At 37.8% G+C, this 19,025-nt stretch overlaps 1 protein-coding gene across 3 annotated transcripts in view; it reads right to left on the reverse strand.

The window, feature by feature from the left end:
- LOC306870414 (spectrin beta chain, non-erythrocytic 1-like) overlaps positions 1 to 19,025 on the reverse strand; it is a gene marked incomplete at its 5' end in the record, with an annotated part of 133,084 nt that overhangs the window by 77,155 nt on the left and 36,904 nt on the right. Inside the window, 2 exons of one of the 3 annotated variants that reach the window (XM_079417671.1) lie at positions 14,767 to 14,874; positions 17,562 to 17,718. In XM_079417671.1, the coding sequence (XP_079273797.1) occupies positions 14,767 to 14,874; positions 17,562 to 17,718 (265 nt within the window). Of the gene's footprint in view, positions 1 to 14,766; positions 15,464 to 17,561; positions 17,747 to 19,025 lie in introns of those variants that run through there. The other 2 variants (XM_079417672.1, XM_079417670.1) reach the window with 2 other exon arrangements.

The raw sequence follows: 19,025 nt of genomic DNA on the forward strand, positions 1-19,025 counted from the left end.
TTAAGTAAATAACACAATTGTCATTTTCAGATGACCTGTTCATTTAACTTTAAATCACAGAGGTGTGTCCTGTAATCACCTGATGGGCATGTGCAGTGATGTGGCAAACATCATCCTTCAGTGACTACGTCCTTGAGACAATAAGTTTCGGCTGTCATGGTTTTTCACGTTCATTTGTGCAGAAACTCACTGCAGGTCATTTGAAATGAAAAACTTGTCAATTTATTGAAAAACATTTATTTTAACAACTTAAAATACATTGCTGAATGACTATGAATTATTTGACTAACAATTTTTTAAACTGCTTATTAAAAAAATGTAAGCAATTTCTACTAAAACTGGCACAAAATGCTTGTGTACATGGCACCAATTACCAGACCAAAAACACACCTGTTGTTACAGGGAAGAGAACCAAGTACTTATTACACACACAAAGAATGAAGACACATACCTCTAATGGCTATAATTTTCTACACGTGAAGGCATCTTAAATAGAAACCTGCCATCTTGTTTCCCCCCTGACATTAGCCTTGCTGCAATACTTTTATGCAGCAATGTGAAGACGTTTTCTACTTGCACAGTAACTCCGCTTATGCAGGCCCACAAAGAGGAAAAAAATATCTTGCACAACCCCATTCTTATATAAGCACACATACAGTACACAGAGGGGTGAAAATGATGGGTTCAGAGGTACTTCTGATGTCTGGAGAATGTAAGTGACACTGGAGGACAGAGAACAGAACAGTGATAACAGGACATGGACTCAGAACAAGCTGTCCGCTGAGATGCTCAAAATTATATTTTTACATCCTTCATACTAGGGCTGTGTATCACCAGCAAAGTCATGATACGCATCACAATACAGATGTCACGATACGTATCACGATACGGGTAGGGTCTGCGCTAAATTTCACCTCAGAAGGATTTAGTAAAACAGCTGTTTATTAAACACTGCATACTATAAGGGCATTGCTAACTATAGGCAGAGAAGGCGGTTGACCTCTGCATTATGAAGGGCCTCCATAACTGTACCACAGTACAATATAGGTAATGGCATATAATGTTTCATGTTGGACATTCCCCACCAGGTACAATACTCTGATTGCTTGCATCTTGTTTTTAAGCCCATAAATAATAATGTACTCGTTCTAACAAATTTATATTGTAATGTACTCCAGTGTTTCCCCTGCCATTATCTTAGGAGGGCCTCCCAACGGCCCCTCCACCCACCCCCTTGAAGGTCAAGTTCATTTAATTTAATTAAATTTTCTCTATAGCACCAGATCACAACAGAAGTCATTTAAACTTATCTTTCCAATAGAACAGGTCTATTCCTTGTTCTTTTATTAAACAAACTAAATAGCCTTACGTTATTTGTCTTATTTACACGACGGCATGTTATTTCTGTGTTTAACGTTACATTATATTCGCGCGCTCTGTATGCGCACAGCGGAGTTCCGCCTCGATGCACACACACACACACAAACACAAAAGTACGCGCACACACAAGTGAGCCCACTCCCACTAGTATTTGTAAATATTAAGCCGCAAAACGACTATTTAAATATGACTTCTGCCTGTCTCTGTGTTAATGTATGGCGCAGATGCGTGGTTTTGTTTGCTACTCATACAGAAGCGTGCGTATGATGCAGAATTGTTTTCGTCATTGCTGACATATGCGCCTAGCGTTTTGATTCTTGTTTTGTGAAAAAGGCCAAGCTTTTATTTCTATTGTATTGCAAGCGTAATGTGGGCTATAATTAAATGACTTCACAATAGTTGTCTAGCTATCTTGTCAGCAGATAAATGTAGTGAGTAACGTTATAGAAATGTATTCTGTAAACTTGAATGTTGTATAGTGAAACAGTTAACTGCAGTAGTTTACAAAAGCTAACGTTAAACATTTTTCATCACTTATTAAGCTTGTCTAATGTTAATTCCAACATGTACTGATGTATTAAACAATAATAGTATTATTTGTAAATATTGTGCATTAGATAAAATAATTGATTTTCTACTTTTGTCTTTAGGCAAGCCATCATCTGTAATGTAAGACACCTAAGACAGTGAGTGCCACAGGGAGACAGGACAGTGCCAAACCACATGTGACCATATGAACACCCAGATGTGTTTGAGAACTTGATGAAATGCAATGTAGTACTCAAAGCTGCTCATGGTCAGCCTGCTGCTTTTGATATTGATCACGTTAATAAATTTGCTGGAAACAATCTCAGTCTTGTTTACATGCAGTCAAATGTCTGGACACATTACTATTTTTTGTTTTTGAAAGAAGTCTCTTCTGCTCATCAAGCCTCCATTTATTTGATCAAAAATACAGACAAAATCAGTAATATTGTGAAATATTACAATTTAAAATAATGGTTTTCTGTTTTAATATTCTCTATATTTATTTCTGTGATGCAAAGCTGGATTTTGATCAGCCATTACTCCAATCTTAAGTGTCACATGATCCTTCAGAGATCATTCTAATGTGCTGATTTGATATTTGGTTATTGTCAGTGTTGGAAACAATTGTGCTGCTTAACATTTTTTTTCTGGAACCTGTGATACTTTATACAGGATTGATTGAATCCTGGCAGGGATTTTCAAAATATAGAAATCTTTCCTAACAGTATGTATTTACTATCAATTAAAAACCTTGCTGAATAAATGTATTCATATTCTTTAAAAAAAAATACTGACCCCAAACTTTTGAACAGTAGTGCATGTTGTTACAAAACATTTCTACTATAAAGAAATTCTGTTCTTTTATTCAAAGAATACTAAAATTATCTCAGTTTATAAAGAAATATTAAGCAGCACAACTTTCAATCACAAATAAATCAGAATATTAGAATGATTTCTGAAGGAGTAATTATGTTGAAAATTCAGATTTAATCACAGAAATTAATTATATTTTAAAGCATATTAACTCTTTAAAACCTAAGGGTAAAATAGGTCATTTTTACATATTTTGTTTATTTGACTGTAAAATTCTAACAGAATGTGCTATTTTCAAGTGCAAGGTGTCATTTTTTTCAGAAAACATATGGCTTTCAAGAAAGTGCAGTCTTTGACCATTAATGTTGTGTGGTGAGTTTGTAAACAGAATTTAAATACACAAAAATAAAAAAAAAACGTAATAAATTTTCTGTTTTTTATTTATAAAAAAGAGAAAAATCGTGATCGAAATAATCCAACACTTCTTACTTCAAAATTCAACTATATTACATATATACAAGTATTTTTGGGACACTGGGTTGCACAGTTTTCATTCAGGAGGCTTTTTTGTTCATACACGCACACATTTACACATGCATGCACATGCATAAACCCATTCATTTACACGCATGGACTCATTATAGCGATGTACACACTACATGTGAAAAAGTCTCACTCAGACTGCTCCCAAAGTCTCATCAAAAATCATCCCAATCGACTCTTGTGCTGTTTACTCCTCTTTCACCATGTTTTTGTTTGTTTCGTTTATTATTTTATGCAATCCAAAACGCCGCGCTCCCTATCTCTCCATTCAAATTCTCCCTCCCCCGCTCTCCCGGAAATCAGCCGTCATTTGTCGACGGAGCGCAAGAAATTACCGTAATAAGCCATATATTGCCGAAATGCGCATAATGTCTGCTGTCAGGAGCAATTTGAATTATTGTGATGGTGCAAACGGTTGAAGAGTTACGGTAACATGAATACAGCTTGGTTTAATGTGTCGTCGCCGACACAGCCGGTTTTAAAGGGTTAAAATAGGAAACCATTATTTTAAATTGTAATATTTCAAAATATTACTCTTTTTGTCTATATTTTTGATAAATTAATTGCAGGCTTGATGAGCATTGGAGACTTGTTTCAAAAACATAAAATAGTAATAGTGCCCACACTTTTTACCTGTATGTGTGTTTACAGTAAATGTGCATAAAGACATACATGCACACACACACACTACATACAGCATATATGTGGGTATTAGGGGTGGGCGATATGGGAAAAATATCATATCACGATTTTTTATAGAAATATCACGATTCACGATTTTTATCCCGATTCTTTGTTAGTTTTACTATTTTGGTTTTACAAGTTGTCTGAGCATTACAGCCAAACTAGAAAGACAAAGATGCATGGCAGATATTTAGGCCAAAGTGGGTGAAGATAAAAAATCTTTGTCATTATTTTATTTTTCTTATTAAAAAATAAGAACAAAGATACACATTACAAATACACATAATATACAAATAAAACAAACAGTGCTTTATTTCCAGGTACAATAGGTGTATTTAGCAGAGCATTCAATGAAATTGAATGAACAAATATAAAAATAAAACACTAGATAGACTGATTCCTAAAGCAACTGTATTAAAGTTTTTCAGTCAAGAATAGTGAGTGATTTTTCTCTTTTGTGTTTTGTTGTTTTGTTAACGTTAAATGAATAGTTCCCCCACAAATTAATATTCTGTCATCTGTCTGTCAATTCTGTCATAATGTTGTATTTTTATATCATCATTTACTCAAAAGTTGTTTTAAACCGGAATGAGTTTCTTTCTTCTGCTGAACATTTATAAATGCTATTTTGAAGAAGGTGGAAAACCAAACAGTTGCTGGTCCTCAGTGACTTCCATAGGATTTTTCTTTCCTACTATCAAAGTCAATGTAGACCAGCAACTGTTTGGTTTTCCACTGAGTAAATAATGACAGAAATTCAATTTTAGGGTGAACTATCCCTTTAATGACAGTCGACAGCATGTTTAGTGTCCTGTCCCTTTAAGAGCTGCACGCATCTAATAAACAGTACAGGCACGCATCCGTTTCTCTCTTAACTATTTACTTTCATTTTAGAGATAACCAACTCAGTCTGTATGTAAACCTTGTGTGTTTTGACAGTATTAGCGCAAAATATAACTTAGTTGAGTAATCAGGCGCTGTTAGACAGGCGTTTTAGTGCGCGTGCTTCAGGTTCAGAACAAGCGCACGTCAGACCAGTGCGCGAATTAAACATTTAACCAGCAAGGCTTGTATGCAAATAATGTACTTTTGCGATCGCGAATAAGTGCAGTGTCCTGTCTGAGTAACTCTACTGCTGTATGTCGTGTTGTACAGTACATAGAGACGGCGGCGCCAGAACTGTATTTGACAATGTGCGCGGTAGCGCGATACTACGATATTTCTTCAAAAGCAGATCGTGGAGACATTTTTATCGTCCACGATCAAAAATCGTCATATCGCACACCCCTAGTGGGTATTTATTAATCACATATATAGGCTACTTTTATCTTAAAAAAATAATAATAAAGGTTTATGCAAAACACGGTAGACAGCATTGAATTGCATTCATATTGTTTTTGACCACATGGTGGCCCTGATAGAGCATTCAAATGCTTCCTCGCACTGTTCCACAGCAACAAACTTGACCAAACTAAGCACACATTATAAAACGAATGAAATCAGTAATAATGGCAAAAAGTGATTAGCTTACTAGCATTCATTTAACGTTGTAATAAACATGCATGTTCTGTAAAGCTCCAGTGAAACGATATGTATTGTGAAAAGCACTGTACAAATAAAAATGAATGAGCAGACATACAGACTGACCCAGCAATGCAAGTGAAATGTCCACCAAAAACCTCCCTGGACATCTTAACACAAACCATGATAAGTTCGTAAATAACACTGTTTGTTTTGCTTCAGTTTAACCGAACATAAGACTGATGTCATCCATTGTACAAACAAATGATCCCAACTTTTCCGCTAAAGGAGTTAATTGTAAGCATCCAGACTGCGATACGCGTTTACCGTCCTCTCTCATGTACATCCACGCAGCATCAATCAGAGCCACTTTGAGCCACCCGGAAGACTACTTTTAATGTTCTTTGTAAGTTTGCACCTCAGTCATATTTAAAGAGTAACTAATTAAAAAAAGAAAAAAAACTAACTTGCGTTTTCGCTAGACTTAAAAAGTATGCGCTGTAGGTTTTGATAGATCTGAGATTTAAAAATGGCACTACCGGAAATGGATCCATTGGATCCTTCAGGAGAAACCCCAATGCTCTCCCCCCCCAACTCACCATCACGAACAGCACTGTGACTGCAGTGGAGTCATTCAGGTTCCTGGGCACCACCATCTCCCAGGACCTGAAGTGGGACAATCACATAGACTCCATTGTAAAAAAGGCCAAGCAGAGGTTGTACTTCCTTCGCCAGCTGAGGAAGTTCAACCTGCCACAGGAGCTGCTGAAACTCTGCCATCATTGAATCCATTCTCTGCACTTCAATAACTGTCTGGTTCAGCTCAGCTACCAAATCTGACCTCAGAAAACTACGGAGGGTAGTCCGGACTGCTGAGCGAATCATTGGTACAACCCTCCCTACTCTCCTTGACAATAATTATGGTACACACACTATTTATACACTTATTTATCTAACACACATACTTAGTATACATTTCAATTGCACATAATATACTTGTACATACAATTGTTAATTTGTATATTGTTATTCCTCATTTACTTGTTCTTTTTATTATTCTGTCACTGTCATTCTGTTGCACTGCGGTAGCTTCTGTCACGAAAACAAATTTCTCGTATGTGTAAACATACCTGGCAATAAAGCTCCTTCTGATTCAATATCGATACAGGGCCAGCTGTATCAATACTCGTATCATCAAATCTCTGTGAAGAAGATACATTGTCGTATCGATGTTTCGAACACAGCACTACTTCATACCATCATTGGCTACTGGCATATAAATTACAGCTAAACGGACATCAGCCCTTCTGCAGCTTAATTTCCTTAGACATCATTCATTTTCACCATTTACCATCTCACCAACGGGATTCATTTTCTAAAGGCATTAAAAAAGTAAGCGACTTAAATGTTTTTTCTACATGGGATGAAATGCCATGCAGTACTTGAAACACCAACTGTTATTTCACCCAGAAAGCTAACAAAGTCTAAATCCATGATAAAGGAGCATCAGGCAAAATGAGAAATTTACAGTATTCAGCAATGGTATTTTGTAGGGCTGGGTATTGTGACCAATTCTGCGATTCGATTCGATTCTTATTTTTATGGTTTCGATTAGATTCGATTTCGATTCGATTCGATATCGATTAGCTATCAATATTTCATTTAAAATGTTAGTTTTGCATACATGGGATCCATATTTTGATATAAATGCTGGTAACTGAAACTCTCCTACTTAAGTTTATTACTGAAATACACATCTACATTAATAATAGGGTGCACACAGTTTTTAGTGGAGCAATTCGAAAGATAAGTTAAGTGACATTCAGCCAAGTATGGTGACCCATACTCGGAATTCGTGCTCTGCATTTAACCCATCCAACGTGCACACACACAGCAGTGAACACTCACACACACAGCAGTGAACACACACACCGTGGCCAAGCCTCGCCCTGGGTGAACCGCCTTCTTGATCATGGTGTCTCCCCTGCCAGGTAAGTATATCTATAGATGGTGACACCTTCAGGACGAGAGGTGAATATTCATATCCTCTTACGTGAAGCACGCACATTAAGAATCGATTTGGGGATTTCCCGAATCGATATCGTTGCGTTAAACTGAAGATCGATTAAAATCGGAGAATCGATATTTTTTACCCAGCCCTAGTATTTTGACTGCTTCTGAATACTTTAGTACGTTTACAATATTCAGCAATGGTCAAAATGAGAAATGAAAAAAAAAAATTTCAAAACAGTGTTTTCAAACACCTATTCAAACAGTGTTTGATTTCTCAGAAGAAACCAGAGATATCCAAAAATCAGTAGATAATTTGTGTCATGAATGAAAAACACATGCATACTAAATTCAGATTGGATTAAAAATCACAATATGTCTACACGAATGTAGCTCTTTTTTTTTTTTTTTTTTTCCCCTCGCCCTGACAATCGAAATAATGCCAAAACAGTTTGGTTCTTCAACATTCTTATCTTTTTTACATCTTTTATGTTCGACGGAAGGAACACTTACAGGTTTGGAACAACATGAGGGTAAATTATGATGGGATTTACATTTTTTTGGGTGAACTATCCTTTTAAGAGTTTTGATTGTGTTGAGTTTGTCTAGATCAGTTGTTTGGAGAAGATGCATTTGGGGCATTTTTATTTATTTTTTAGTAGAGAAAGACGACAGGAAAGCACTGGGAGGAGAGAGGGGTTGGGTTCGGCAAAGGACCTCGAGACGGGAATCGAACATCATGTCGATGCACTAACCACGAGGCTATTGGCACCGACGGGCATGACTCTCTTATTTCTGTTCAGCAATTAAACTCATTCAGTCTCAGTTCTGTTAAAACTCCACAGATGTTAGTAACAGTTCCTGATACTGTAAATGAACCATAAAGTTAAGCTCAATACAAATCCTAAGTGTCAGTTTACTGAAGAGACTTAATGAAATATTCCATATGCTACATTTACAGAATTATGAAAGCAACTTTGACTCATTACAGAAAATGAATATCATATTTTCCAGCAGTCAACAGAAAACCTCAATGTACCTCAATTTGGTCAGCAGAAAATACCCAACCTACCATCTACATAACATAATGACTATAGCCAATGCAGCTATGATATTTCTGAAACTAAAGGGATTTTTTCCCTCTAAAAACACAACACTAAGGGATGATTTAATCAAGTTAAATAGTCTCTGCAGGTCAACAGAGATTCATTTTGTGTGTGTAAAAATTACAGTTTAACAAACTTCAGAAAGAGGAAGTCAAGATACATGACCGACCACACTTCTGGGGTCATACTACACTGTTTGTTTCTCTGTGTTTTAGAGTATCAGAGCTGAGAGGTATGTGCTGAACATGCATGAACTAGCCCAAAACATCTCAGTAGCATTTCTGACAACAGTTGAAGAGCCACTAGCTTGTGCTGCGGGCAAGAACACGTACTTCACTGAAGAACAGACATACCGGCTGGAGCCAAACCTCTTTACATCAGAATGTGTACTACTATACAAATCCACAAGACATTTCCCTACCTGCCATGCATCGCTTAAAGTCAGCTGAGATTCTCATGGGTTTGCAAGGAGCAGAAGATTATGTATAAAAAATTCTTGACTGTTAACTTCACAACAATGGATGCAGCCTATTTTTTCTAACACAACACATGATTATTTATTTTTTTGCTTTATTTTGTTAGATTCGGTTTCATTTTCTTACTGTAGGTAAACTTCGTTTTGAACATTAATTCTTTGACATTTTTCACATATTTAAGATCAAGTGTCTTGCCAAACCACATTACACACACTTCCTCTTGTCCACATTAAAATGCCTAATCTAAACCCAAGTAAATATCTCTTGTTTTTATTAGGCTTTGTGAACGTGTGCTTAACTTAAGTTGTTTAAGTTTCTTTACAGAATAAAACAAGCCTTTATTGGCCTTATCATCAAGTACTCTGTATTGCTATTGGCTGAGGAGATAATTTGGTAGGTAAACAAAACCTGATTTGCATATATGAAGTATATATATTCATGTACAATTATTCATATACACTGTCATTTATATGCACAAACATCAGGAGTAAGAACATCTGGATAGCTGAAGAGTGAGAAGGGAACTCACTGTGACTATCCCAAGAGTAGAGCAGTAAATAAGTACAGAGAGTAAAATAAGATGACAGTAACATCAACAGTGATAACAGGGAAAGTGTGAGAGACACTTCACCCCAAAAACTAATATTTTGTCACCGTTTACTCAACTTGACTTTCTTTCTTCTGCAGAATAGAATATATTTTTAAGAATGTTTAGACTATTTTTGTTTCTGCAATGAACGCCAATGAAGTATGGAACAACATAGAAACCCCATTGACTTTCATTGCATGGACAAAATATCTTTTATGTTTCATGGAAGAAAGAATATACAAATATATGACTGTAAATATCGACAACTTTCTTTTACATCTGGGTGGAGAAAGATAGACGAAAAAAAAAATAAAAAAATAAGTACATTCACATGTAAGAGCAGCCAGAGATATAGATAACAACTGATGTATTCAGACAAATCTATATCTCATTTGAAGTTATATATTATCTCATATGCTGATAAAAGTACGTGGAAGTATGTGTGCGTTTCTGACTTTCTACCCCCTTCACCCTCACCTCATGGCTGACCTATTTATTAGGCCTTTTTATTAAATACACAGACTTTTTTACCTATCAAGGTGGCCTTAAATTCCTGGGACCCTAGTAAATCTGTGTTTGTGTCTGTGTGTGAAGAATTTCTGTGCATCTCTGTGTAATGACTAGGAGGGAGGAGTACGTTTACCTCTTCAGGGTGACTGACACTGGGGTCGAAAACCTTTTAAACCTAAGCACACTCACAAACATTGCTTATCAGCAGAATTTCACTGAGATTTCAGAATGAAACTTTTATCCATGCTGATATTCTCTAGCTTCTGTCAGTTCATACTCCTAGGGTCACCACATTCCTGCTCTGAGTCACCATTTTCGCCTGCTTCTGCTGCTTGGAGCTTCCACGGGTATCACACACTTACAGCCAATTAAACAGACTTTGGAAAATATTTACTATTATTTTCTAGAAGTAAAAATCAAGACTAGACGAGAAAACTGACAGTTTCAAAATCTTATATAAATGGGGCTTTCGTGTGTCGTCTAGCTTTCATAATCTGATTTATCAGCATCATATTTTGCATGTAAATACACTCTATGACATTTCATATTACAAGTTGAGTTTACAAAGAGAGGGGAATAAAAAAAGAATGTTTGTAATGGAGAACTGAAACACTGATTTATCCAAACTGTTTTGCAATGACAGTGACACATTAAGTTCTTTAGAAGTGGCAACAACAACCTTGTAAGAAATTACTCTTTTCCCATCCTATTCACTGCAGCATGCACAAACACCTGCATGCACGCATGCAATATTACCTTGCTGCAGGGATTTATTTAAATGAAGATAATTACAACCACAACAGAGAAACTGGTGTTGCATCAAAAACATTCATTGAGAAGAACCAGCCTGACCAAGCATGAAGACCGTGTCTGAGCAAGCCCCCTGATACGACGCACCTGCACTTCTGTAAAATGTTTCAAAATAGTCAGCCTAAGGGTAACCTGACCGGAATTACCAGTGTGTGAGGTAGGGCTGCACGATTTTGAGAAAAAACCTAATTGCGGTTTTTCTGACAAATATTGCGATTGCGATGCGATTTAAGATTTTTGCGTGCATTTTGATGTGCATGCATCATATTGCTGTCGGTGGTGATTTTTAAGATGCTGGTATAGATTGGTAGTGTTTCCTCTGGATCTGGCCACGGCACGTCGACATATTTTACATTTAGCACTCTTTTGCTCCACGTCGTTCTTCGCGAATCCAAAATAAGTCCAAACAGCTGAAGTACCACCCTTCTTGTTAACCAAGTGCTCCCCCGCTTCCTCTCCCGTCACCGAAGAAGTGCCGTCGGCCATTTCTGCGCAGTTACAAGCTTTTTCTATAGACCCTTTTTCTGTTAGTAAACATTGTGACGTTTTTCTGTGGGCGGAGCTTAGCTGGAGGCAGAAAGATTCCACTGACCGCTTCACTACGCTAGCTATGAAGTTTGTTAGCTTGTTTTTTAACAATAACTGGAGAAAATCCAATTTCACCCACATATGTAAGGTCACGCACTATCCAGGACCGCGATTGTTATTTGAAAAGGTTCACTTTATTGGACGAAACCAGATCGGCCGACCCGCGCACGCTTTTCCTCGAAGCATGGACGATCTGACAGGATTCCCTCCGGTTGACTGACTCACATCTAACCTGTGTAGTTAAGACAGACTCACAGTGTCTATCTAGTCATGAAGATGTATTTTCAATTTCAGCAGGCAACTATTTTTACAAAAACATTATTATTCCAAGCCACAATTACTCATAACAATACAATTACAAATGATTAAGCTTATAAGTTTGTTGTTTTTACACACATGCACACAGACATTATTTCATACACAACATAATCGTGAGATGCATAAGAAATCTATAGACGCACTCATAACAACAAAAGACAATACTTTATTGAACCTTTTCTGACAAGAAGTGTGCGTTGCAAACGCGAGCATTTTGACGGTCGTTTCTGTCCAGTCCTCTGGTTTTATCGCGTTTTAATCACAGTCGTCCGTTTTTGTCTGAGAGTGGCAGCAGGTAAGCGATAAAATTTCAAATCAGAGCCTGTAAGTTACTATGTCGATTCTGGCACCCAACATCACAACAAGACTATATTTAAAGCTCCTTATGTTGCTGAATCTGCACTGGTTTGAATGGGCCGCCTCCAGTTCTCCCTCTGTTTTGCCTCCAGCTTGTGCTGTGACGTAATCGTGACATCGACTCAAAAAGGGTGGCACAATTCGAGGTACAGTTGTGTGTTAGCTGCTTTGCTGCTGACAGAAAGCCGGTGCACTGCATACAACCTTGTTTCCATTGCCATTTCTAATTGGCCAGGAACGCGAGATTCGACCATTTTGATTGGCTAATAGGTTTGTCACTCAAATGTCAGAGGCGGGGGAAAAAACCTCAGTCTCCTGAGGTTAGGTTATTGCGGGAGTTAAAACCTCAATATCGATGCGATAAAGGTTAATCGTGCAGCCCTAGTGTGAGGACATGAGAAGAGGGGAGGATCACAGGCCGCTTGAGCAGAAAAGATAAATGAGACACTGTATATGTGTGTCTGAGAATGTGTGTCAAAACGCTGGTATGCACCAGATTTCAGACGGCTGCAATGACGAAACTACAGTAATCATTAACACATATACGTGACATGCTGTTCTCTCTCTTACTTTCGAATCTCCAGGTCTTCTACAGAGTCTTTCTAATGAGAACACTATCATGTGTTATGCATAGAACATTGATGTATGACATCCATCCGCTTGCAGTCTGTCTAAACCAGTGGCTTTCAACCAGAGAGCCAGGGCCCACTAGAAGCTTCAGCAAACTCACAAGAGGGCCTCAAGATTACTTAAAATTGTTTCAAATAAAACAAAACAATAATTAAAATGTAAAAACAACTAAAAATCTATATATTTCTAATTAAAATTCACTCCCTCAAGAACTTCCCACGATCTTGGGTATGCAAGTCAGCCTAATTTGTAAATAAAAGTTTGATTTAGGGATCTGGAAAAAACCATGAACCATCAACTCGTATAACTCCATAGGCATTTAAGAATATAAAGAAATATTAAAGGGATGGCTTCTAAAATATTTAATTGGGTAGAAATTCAAAATCCCTCTCCAGCAATTAATGAACGACTTGAAAATCATGTGGTAATATTGTTGTGAACAATGGTGGGCCTTGGAGTCAAAAAGGTTGAATCATAAATCGTGTCAAAACACATGACTGGACTACTAAACTTTGCTTCCAGAATTCAGGGTTAATTTTAGGTATTAAATTGATAGCACTCTAGGTGTGTGTGTTCATATTCAAGGCCTGTTTTGCAGATGTCATTCTTCCTTTACAATAGATAATAGCCCTGAAAAGTATAATGCTTGAGTCATTATCTCCCTGTTAACTGAGAAACACTCCCCATGACCTCAAGCGCGCACACAAACACAGAAGATCAGATCTCACGTCGTGTGTATGATTGTATTAGCAGAGTTCACACATGCTATGTGGCGCCTCATCTAAAAAGTGTGGTTTCAAAGAGGAAAAGAAAATACTGAATGAATGATACACCCACGGAAAACAAACATCCTGAATGTTCTTCAGAATTAACTCTATATATTAATACACACAAGAGAAGTTTTTATCCTCTCCTTTCCAGTCTTATTATCCTCTGAACTCCCCATCTTATCCTCTTCCCTTCCCGTCTGTTCCTCTCCACTCCTTTCCCACATATTATCCTCTCCTCTCCCCTCTTATCATCCCTCTCCTACACCTTTCTGTTCTGAACTTCCCTCTCGTCCTCTTCTCTCGCTCCTATTTTAACACGGTGTAATTTGGATCTGGGGCAAAAGCCCTGCGGTACCTGAAATAAGGCCACTCTCCAGGAGACCAGCACAGGTCTCTGTGTCTCTCTCTCTCATGCACAGGCATAAAAATAAATCATTGTAGGCCTATTTTCTCATCTGCACCATCTTTGGTGCAGAGAGAGAGAGATAAGAGGAACGCTGATTATTTCTGCAACTAAATTCATTAGCATCTGCAAAGGACAGATTTAAGGTTGGAAATGTCCTGGCCTTTTTACAAGGCCAATATATTTTTCTCCACTACATTATGACACAGTTTGAAGTGTTGTTACTTTAAATGTTTGGGAACTTGAACAAATCAGCAAGACAATATAAGCTTAGTTCGATATCAATTCAATGTGCTGTTGAGTTGATTTCAGTACATTTCTAATGTTTTAACTTGAAAATGAGAAAATAGTTTAGGACTGTGGTACACTATCTAACTTCAACTGTTTTGTGAAATCATCTTCATGAAGTTACTTGTATTTAGTGAATTCACAACCACCACATCTGTGCACCACAAACTTTTTAAACATAAGTGACGCCCCATGATGATGGGGGGTTCAGTCTGTCAGGGGAAATGTGACTTCCAATTAGATCTGGATGAGGTCACATGAACTTTTTGAATGTGACATTCAAGGTTGTTGACTGTCTCAGGGGATTTATAAAGTGGTTCAAAAACAAAAGACAAGTTATTTGACATGGTTTAAAGGCTAGCTGAGAGGCTGAGCTACTCCTACAGATACATCTGACAAAGAAAAGAGAGAGAATGAGGTCGCAAAGAACAAACAGTCTTACCTTGCAGCTGTTTGAAACGGCCCTCCAGGATGTTGGAATATTGCACCTGGTTTACAAAGGCAGCTGGTGAGAGACATGGCTCATGTTCGCGAGGATCAAAATCCATGTCTCTGCTTTTTCACTGTAACACTCAATTGCTTTCACTGTGAACCGTCCCTCCAACCCTGACTCTCAACCAAAACAAATCGATCACTCCACAAGAGTAAAGCCAGGAGTCATGAACATGGCATGTAAAATGTAAGGTTGAAAAAATAAAAAACAGAAGCAGACCAAGAAAACAAACTGCCAAATGTTTAACTTTCCTTAAAGGTCCAAAAAAAGTTGGGTTTAGAAACAGAAACTCTCCAGGTGAGCGCGTGCAATCGAGCGTTTCATCAGAGCACACTAAACCGCGCCATTCTGCTTCATCCGTTTGAAAAAAAACTCTTCCTTTAATTGACTCTCTCTCTCTCTCTCTCTTTCTTTCCTTTTTTTTGCCAAAAAAGAAACCCACATGTAGTTGAAGTGAGAAAAAGGTACAGTAAAAACGAAATGTTCTTCTTTCACTGTTCTTTTCTTCTTCAAACACAATCTTCTCTCTGCAAAACTCTTCTTGCTCTCTCTCGGCCACTCAGATCAGACTGCGTGTGTCTGTGTGCGCGCACACACACACACACACACACACACCTTGTTTGAGTAAGCTGGCAGAACTAGCTGTGCTCAGCTTCCTAAGTAAACAAAGCCTCCTACTCTCTCTCTCTCTCTCGGTTTCTGAGCTTTGGCATTTGCATAAGGTGTGTGTGGGAGGAGCAAATCCCAGGCTGAGCAAGCGAGAAAGACAGATAGAGGGAGGGTGAGGATGTATGGGCTGAACCATTTCTGAAGGTGAAGGTGGACAGGGGGTGGAGTAGAGTTCAAGAGATGGATGGTTTCACAGTAGAGATAGGTGTGTGGGACCAGCCCCTGGAGGTGATCAGATAGTCAGCAGAAATCATGAGTTTGAGCTTATTTTAGGACTGCCTGGATTTTTATGTTGGGTAATATTGTTTTAGTGATTTTTGTGGGTGTTCAGCAGTTGTTAGACCTTTACCTTTCATTAATCAGGTCAAAAAGTCCCTCTCTCGCCTTCTCGAGCACGTGCACAGATAAAATAAGACGTTAAGACAGGAAGGAAGTACTTGAGAAAGACTCAACAAGCGAGCACTGTCTTTCTTCCTGTGCAAGTGTGTGTGCACCACACCTCACACCCATGAACTGGCAACATCGACAGTGACAGAAAACTCATCTTGTAATGCCTCCAAATGAATCCAAAAACAGAATCTGTTATGTAAGTGCAGACACGTTATCAAGAAAAACCTTGATTAGAGAATTTCAAGCTCTCACAAATAGAACTGCAGCACACACACTTTCACACATCATTTCTTGTGTGTGCAGATTTTACAAGAGGAAGTGGTGTAATGAAGACCAGTCCAGTGGCAGGTTGGGTTGATTAGCAAATGTCACCAGCAGTGACCATCAAAGACAGAGGTCACAGGTCAAATCATGGCCAGAAGTACTAGGCCAACAGTCAGCCAGCGTGCCACTGGAAGAAAGCATTTTAAATCACAGCAAACTTCAAACTCACACAAAATGGGAAGATAAGACTGAGGAAGACACATAGTAAACGGAAAAACAAAACAAAAAAAATGAGTTCACTGTGCTATTGTATGTACAGTATGACTTGCATTTAACTTGAATTAAATGCTTTTATTATACATGTGTTTATGTAATGAAAATAAAAGACGGAGCGTGAGACCGACAAAGAGGACAGAAATGTCTGAGAACAGCTAAAGTTAACCGTGTATGGGTGTGAGAGACATGAGCACTGGGCCTCCGAGACCCTCCTCTCCTCTGTCCTTCACGAGCTTCAAAAGACATTCTAACTTAGTATTCTCAGTTTCCATTCCCCTACCAGCACTTCCAGGAAAAAAATGTTTTGCCTTAAATTTATTGTGATTGATATGGTGGTTTTCACATGCTGGGTTTGATGCATAAAGACAACAGAGAGAACTAAACTCCTCTCAAGTGAAACAGTTATATAGACCAGCAGGTGCTGCTATCAACTCCATTAAGCTCCATGTAACTAATGTCTTTTTCCAGCCATTAATTATTTTATTTATGAAACATTTTACCTTTGAGGATTTCCATGGATATCCCTGAAGGGAGGTTTTGTCAGATTTAACTAACTCCTGGGGACCATTTTGTCCCAAAAACACACACAGCCCTGATGACAAGGTTAGGCTCTTCTCAGTCCCACTACATTCCCAGTGCACATATCTGTGTGGGCGTTTGGCTTTGGAACAAGCCATCTTTTACGTAATAATGTCATAAACACACATACACTTCAACTTGAATCACTTTCATTCAATATCCATTTAATATTCATACTAAAAAATAAATTTATAGTAGTTTATATTAATTTTATTACATATAACAAAAAAACATTTCTCTGGAGAAATGTCATACATCTTATGGTGCATTTTAAATGCATAAAATTTAGAATGTAAAACCAATGTTCCATACTCAGAAACCATACTTAAAGCTGCTTTACTATTATAACTATATTGTTTGTCTTAAGGTGGTTCAAGTGATTTTTTTTTTTCACACATTGCCTTATGCCACCCCCTACTGGACACAATCATACAATGCAACCTGTTGAAAACTAGCTGATAATTCAAACATGCAAACAAACACACACAGATGAGCACAAACAGGAAGCACATTGGTGCATAAACCAAACTTCGACTCGCACACACTAAATAAAAAATGAAACTGACCTGCGAGAGCTTTAATGCGTGAACGTTCAAACAGACGTGCAGAACTGTTCTCTTTATCCCACTCTGTTTCAGCTGCGATATCCCAGCGGTTGTTGATGTCATTGTACTGCTGCTGGATCTCAACGCTATCAAAATCAGTCGGTGAGATGGTGCTCATGGTCGAAGCTGGAAACTCGACAGCTGCCCTGGAAATCAGAGAAGAAGAAAAGTGAGATGATGACAAGCTTTATTAGAGGTCTCAGAAAATATGTTACCAAGGAAAGGTGGAGGATAGGACATTGATCACATCCGCTACACCTTTTGAACAAAAAATTGAGCTTTATACTGGTAAAGTGTTTCAAAACATAACATTCAATCAAATACAATTGTGACAAACACTTTAGAAACCACACCTTCAAATATTGCTGAACACAGATTTAAAATAGTACCAGTGGTAGAAATGTTACCTCAGTAACAGACTGGTTAGTCTAACCTGGTGCAGCACAGATTGGGCCCATTAGCTGTCCTGCAATCTGCACGCATTTAGAATTCTGAACATTTACCACAATAACATCAGAACATGGGCCAAAATTGACAAGTGCCAAGTGCCAAATGGAAATAACAAAAAATTTTGCTGAATAAATAATTTTTTTGCCAGCTGGTCAGTAACTTTGAGAAACTAACAATTTATTACTTAAATCGGTATATGATATATTATGAATGATGTTCCGGCCCTCACTAATATAAGTGACAAATCTGATTCAAATTTTCTAAGATGTACAGCTAAAACGACTAAATTCACCAAGAGTGTTTTATCTTTTTAAATCTAACTCTAAGTAGCAATACATATGATATTTTACAAGCATTAAGCCACCAGAAGGAAAACATTAGGAAGAAAAAAAACATGTGTCTTGGCACATTTTCACCAGAGACAGATACTGGCTCACCTAATATTATATTAGGCTATGACTGACTACTCATTTTTATATTTGTATTACTTATATTAATCAAGCAATGCAAATGGTCAGTAAATTTTCTTAATTCACATCTTTGGCAGATATGGCAAAAGGTTAATTCTGGATATGCATCTAAGACTTTTGCCTTTAAGGTCTGCTCAAATGTTACGTCAGAACAACATATTACAAGGCAATAAACTTTTTTCCCATCAAGGGAAAAAGCAAAAAACAATTCAACTAAGCACAGGAAGAAATAGTTAACACATGCAGATAAACTAAGATTAATTCAAACCTAAACCAAAATACAGATTAAATGAAATCCCTCGTGCCTTCCTTCAGGCTGAGCAATCCTTGGTGCTAATCCCACCAGAAAGATGAGTTCTTAGAATCCAGAGATTCTGGAAGGAAAAAGAGAATTGCCTGTCGGACAAATTTTATCCCATAAATATTTCACAGCATTACAAACCTCCAGGGCTAGAAGAGAGAAACAGAGATCAGGTAAAATGTGCATCCCTCACACACACTCTTC

The sequence above is a fragment of the Barbus barbus genome (genome assembly GCF_936440315.1).
Source record: "Barbus barbus genome assembly, chromosome: 5".
In the NCBI taxonomy this organism is placed as follows: domain Eukaryota; kingdom Metazoa; phylum Chordata; class Actinopteri; order Cypriniformes; family Cyprinidae; genus Barbus; species Barbus barbus.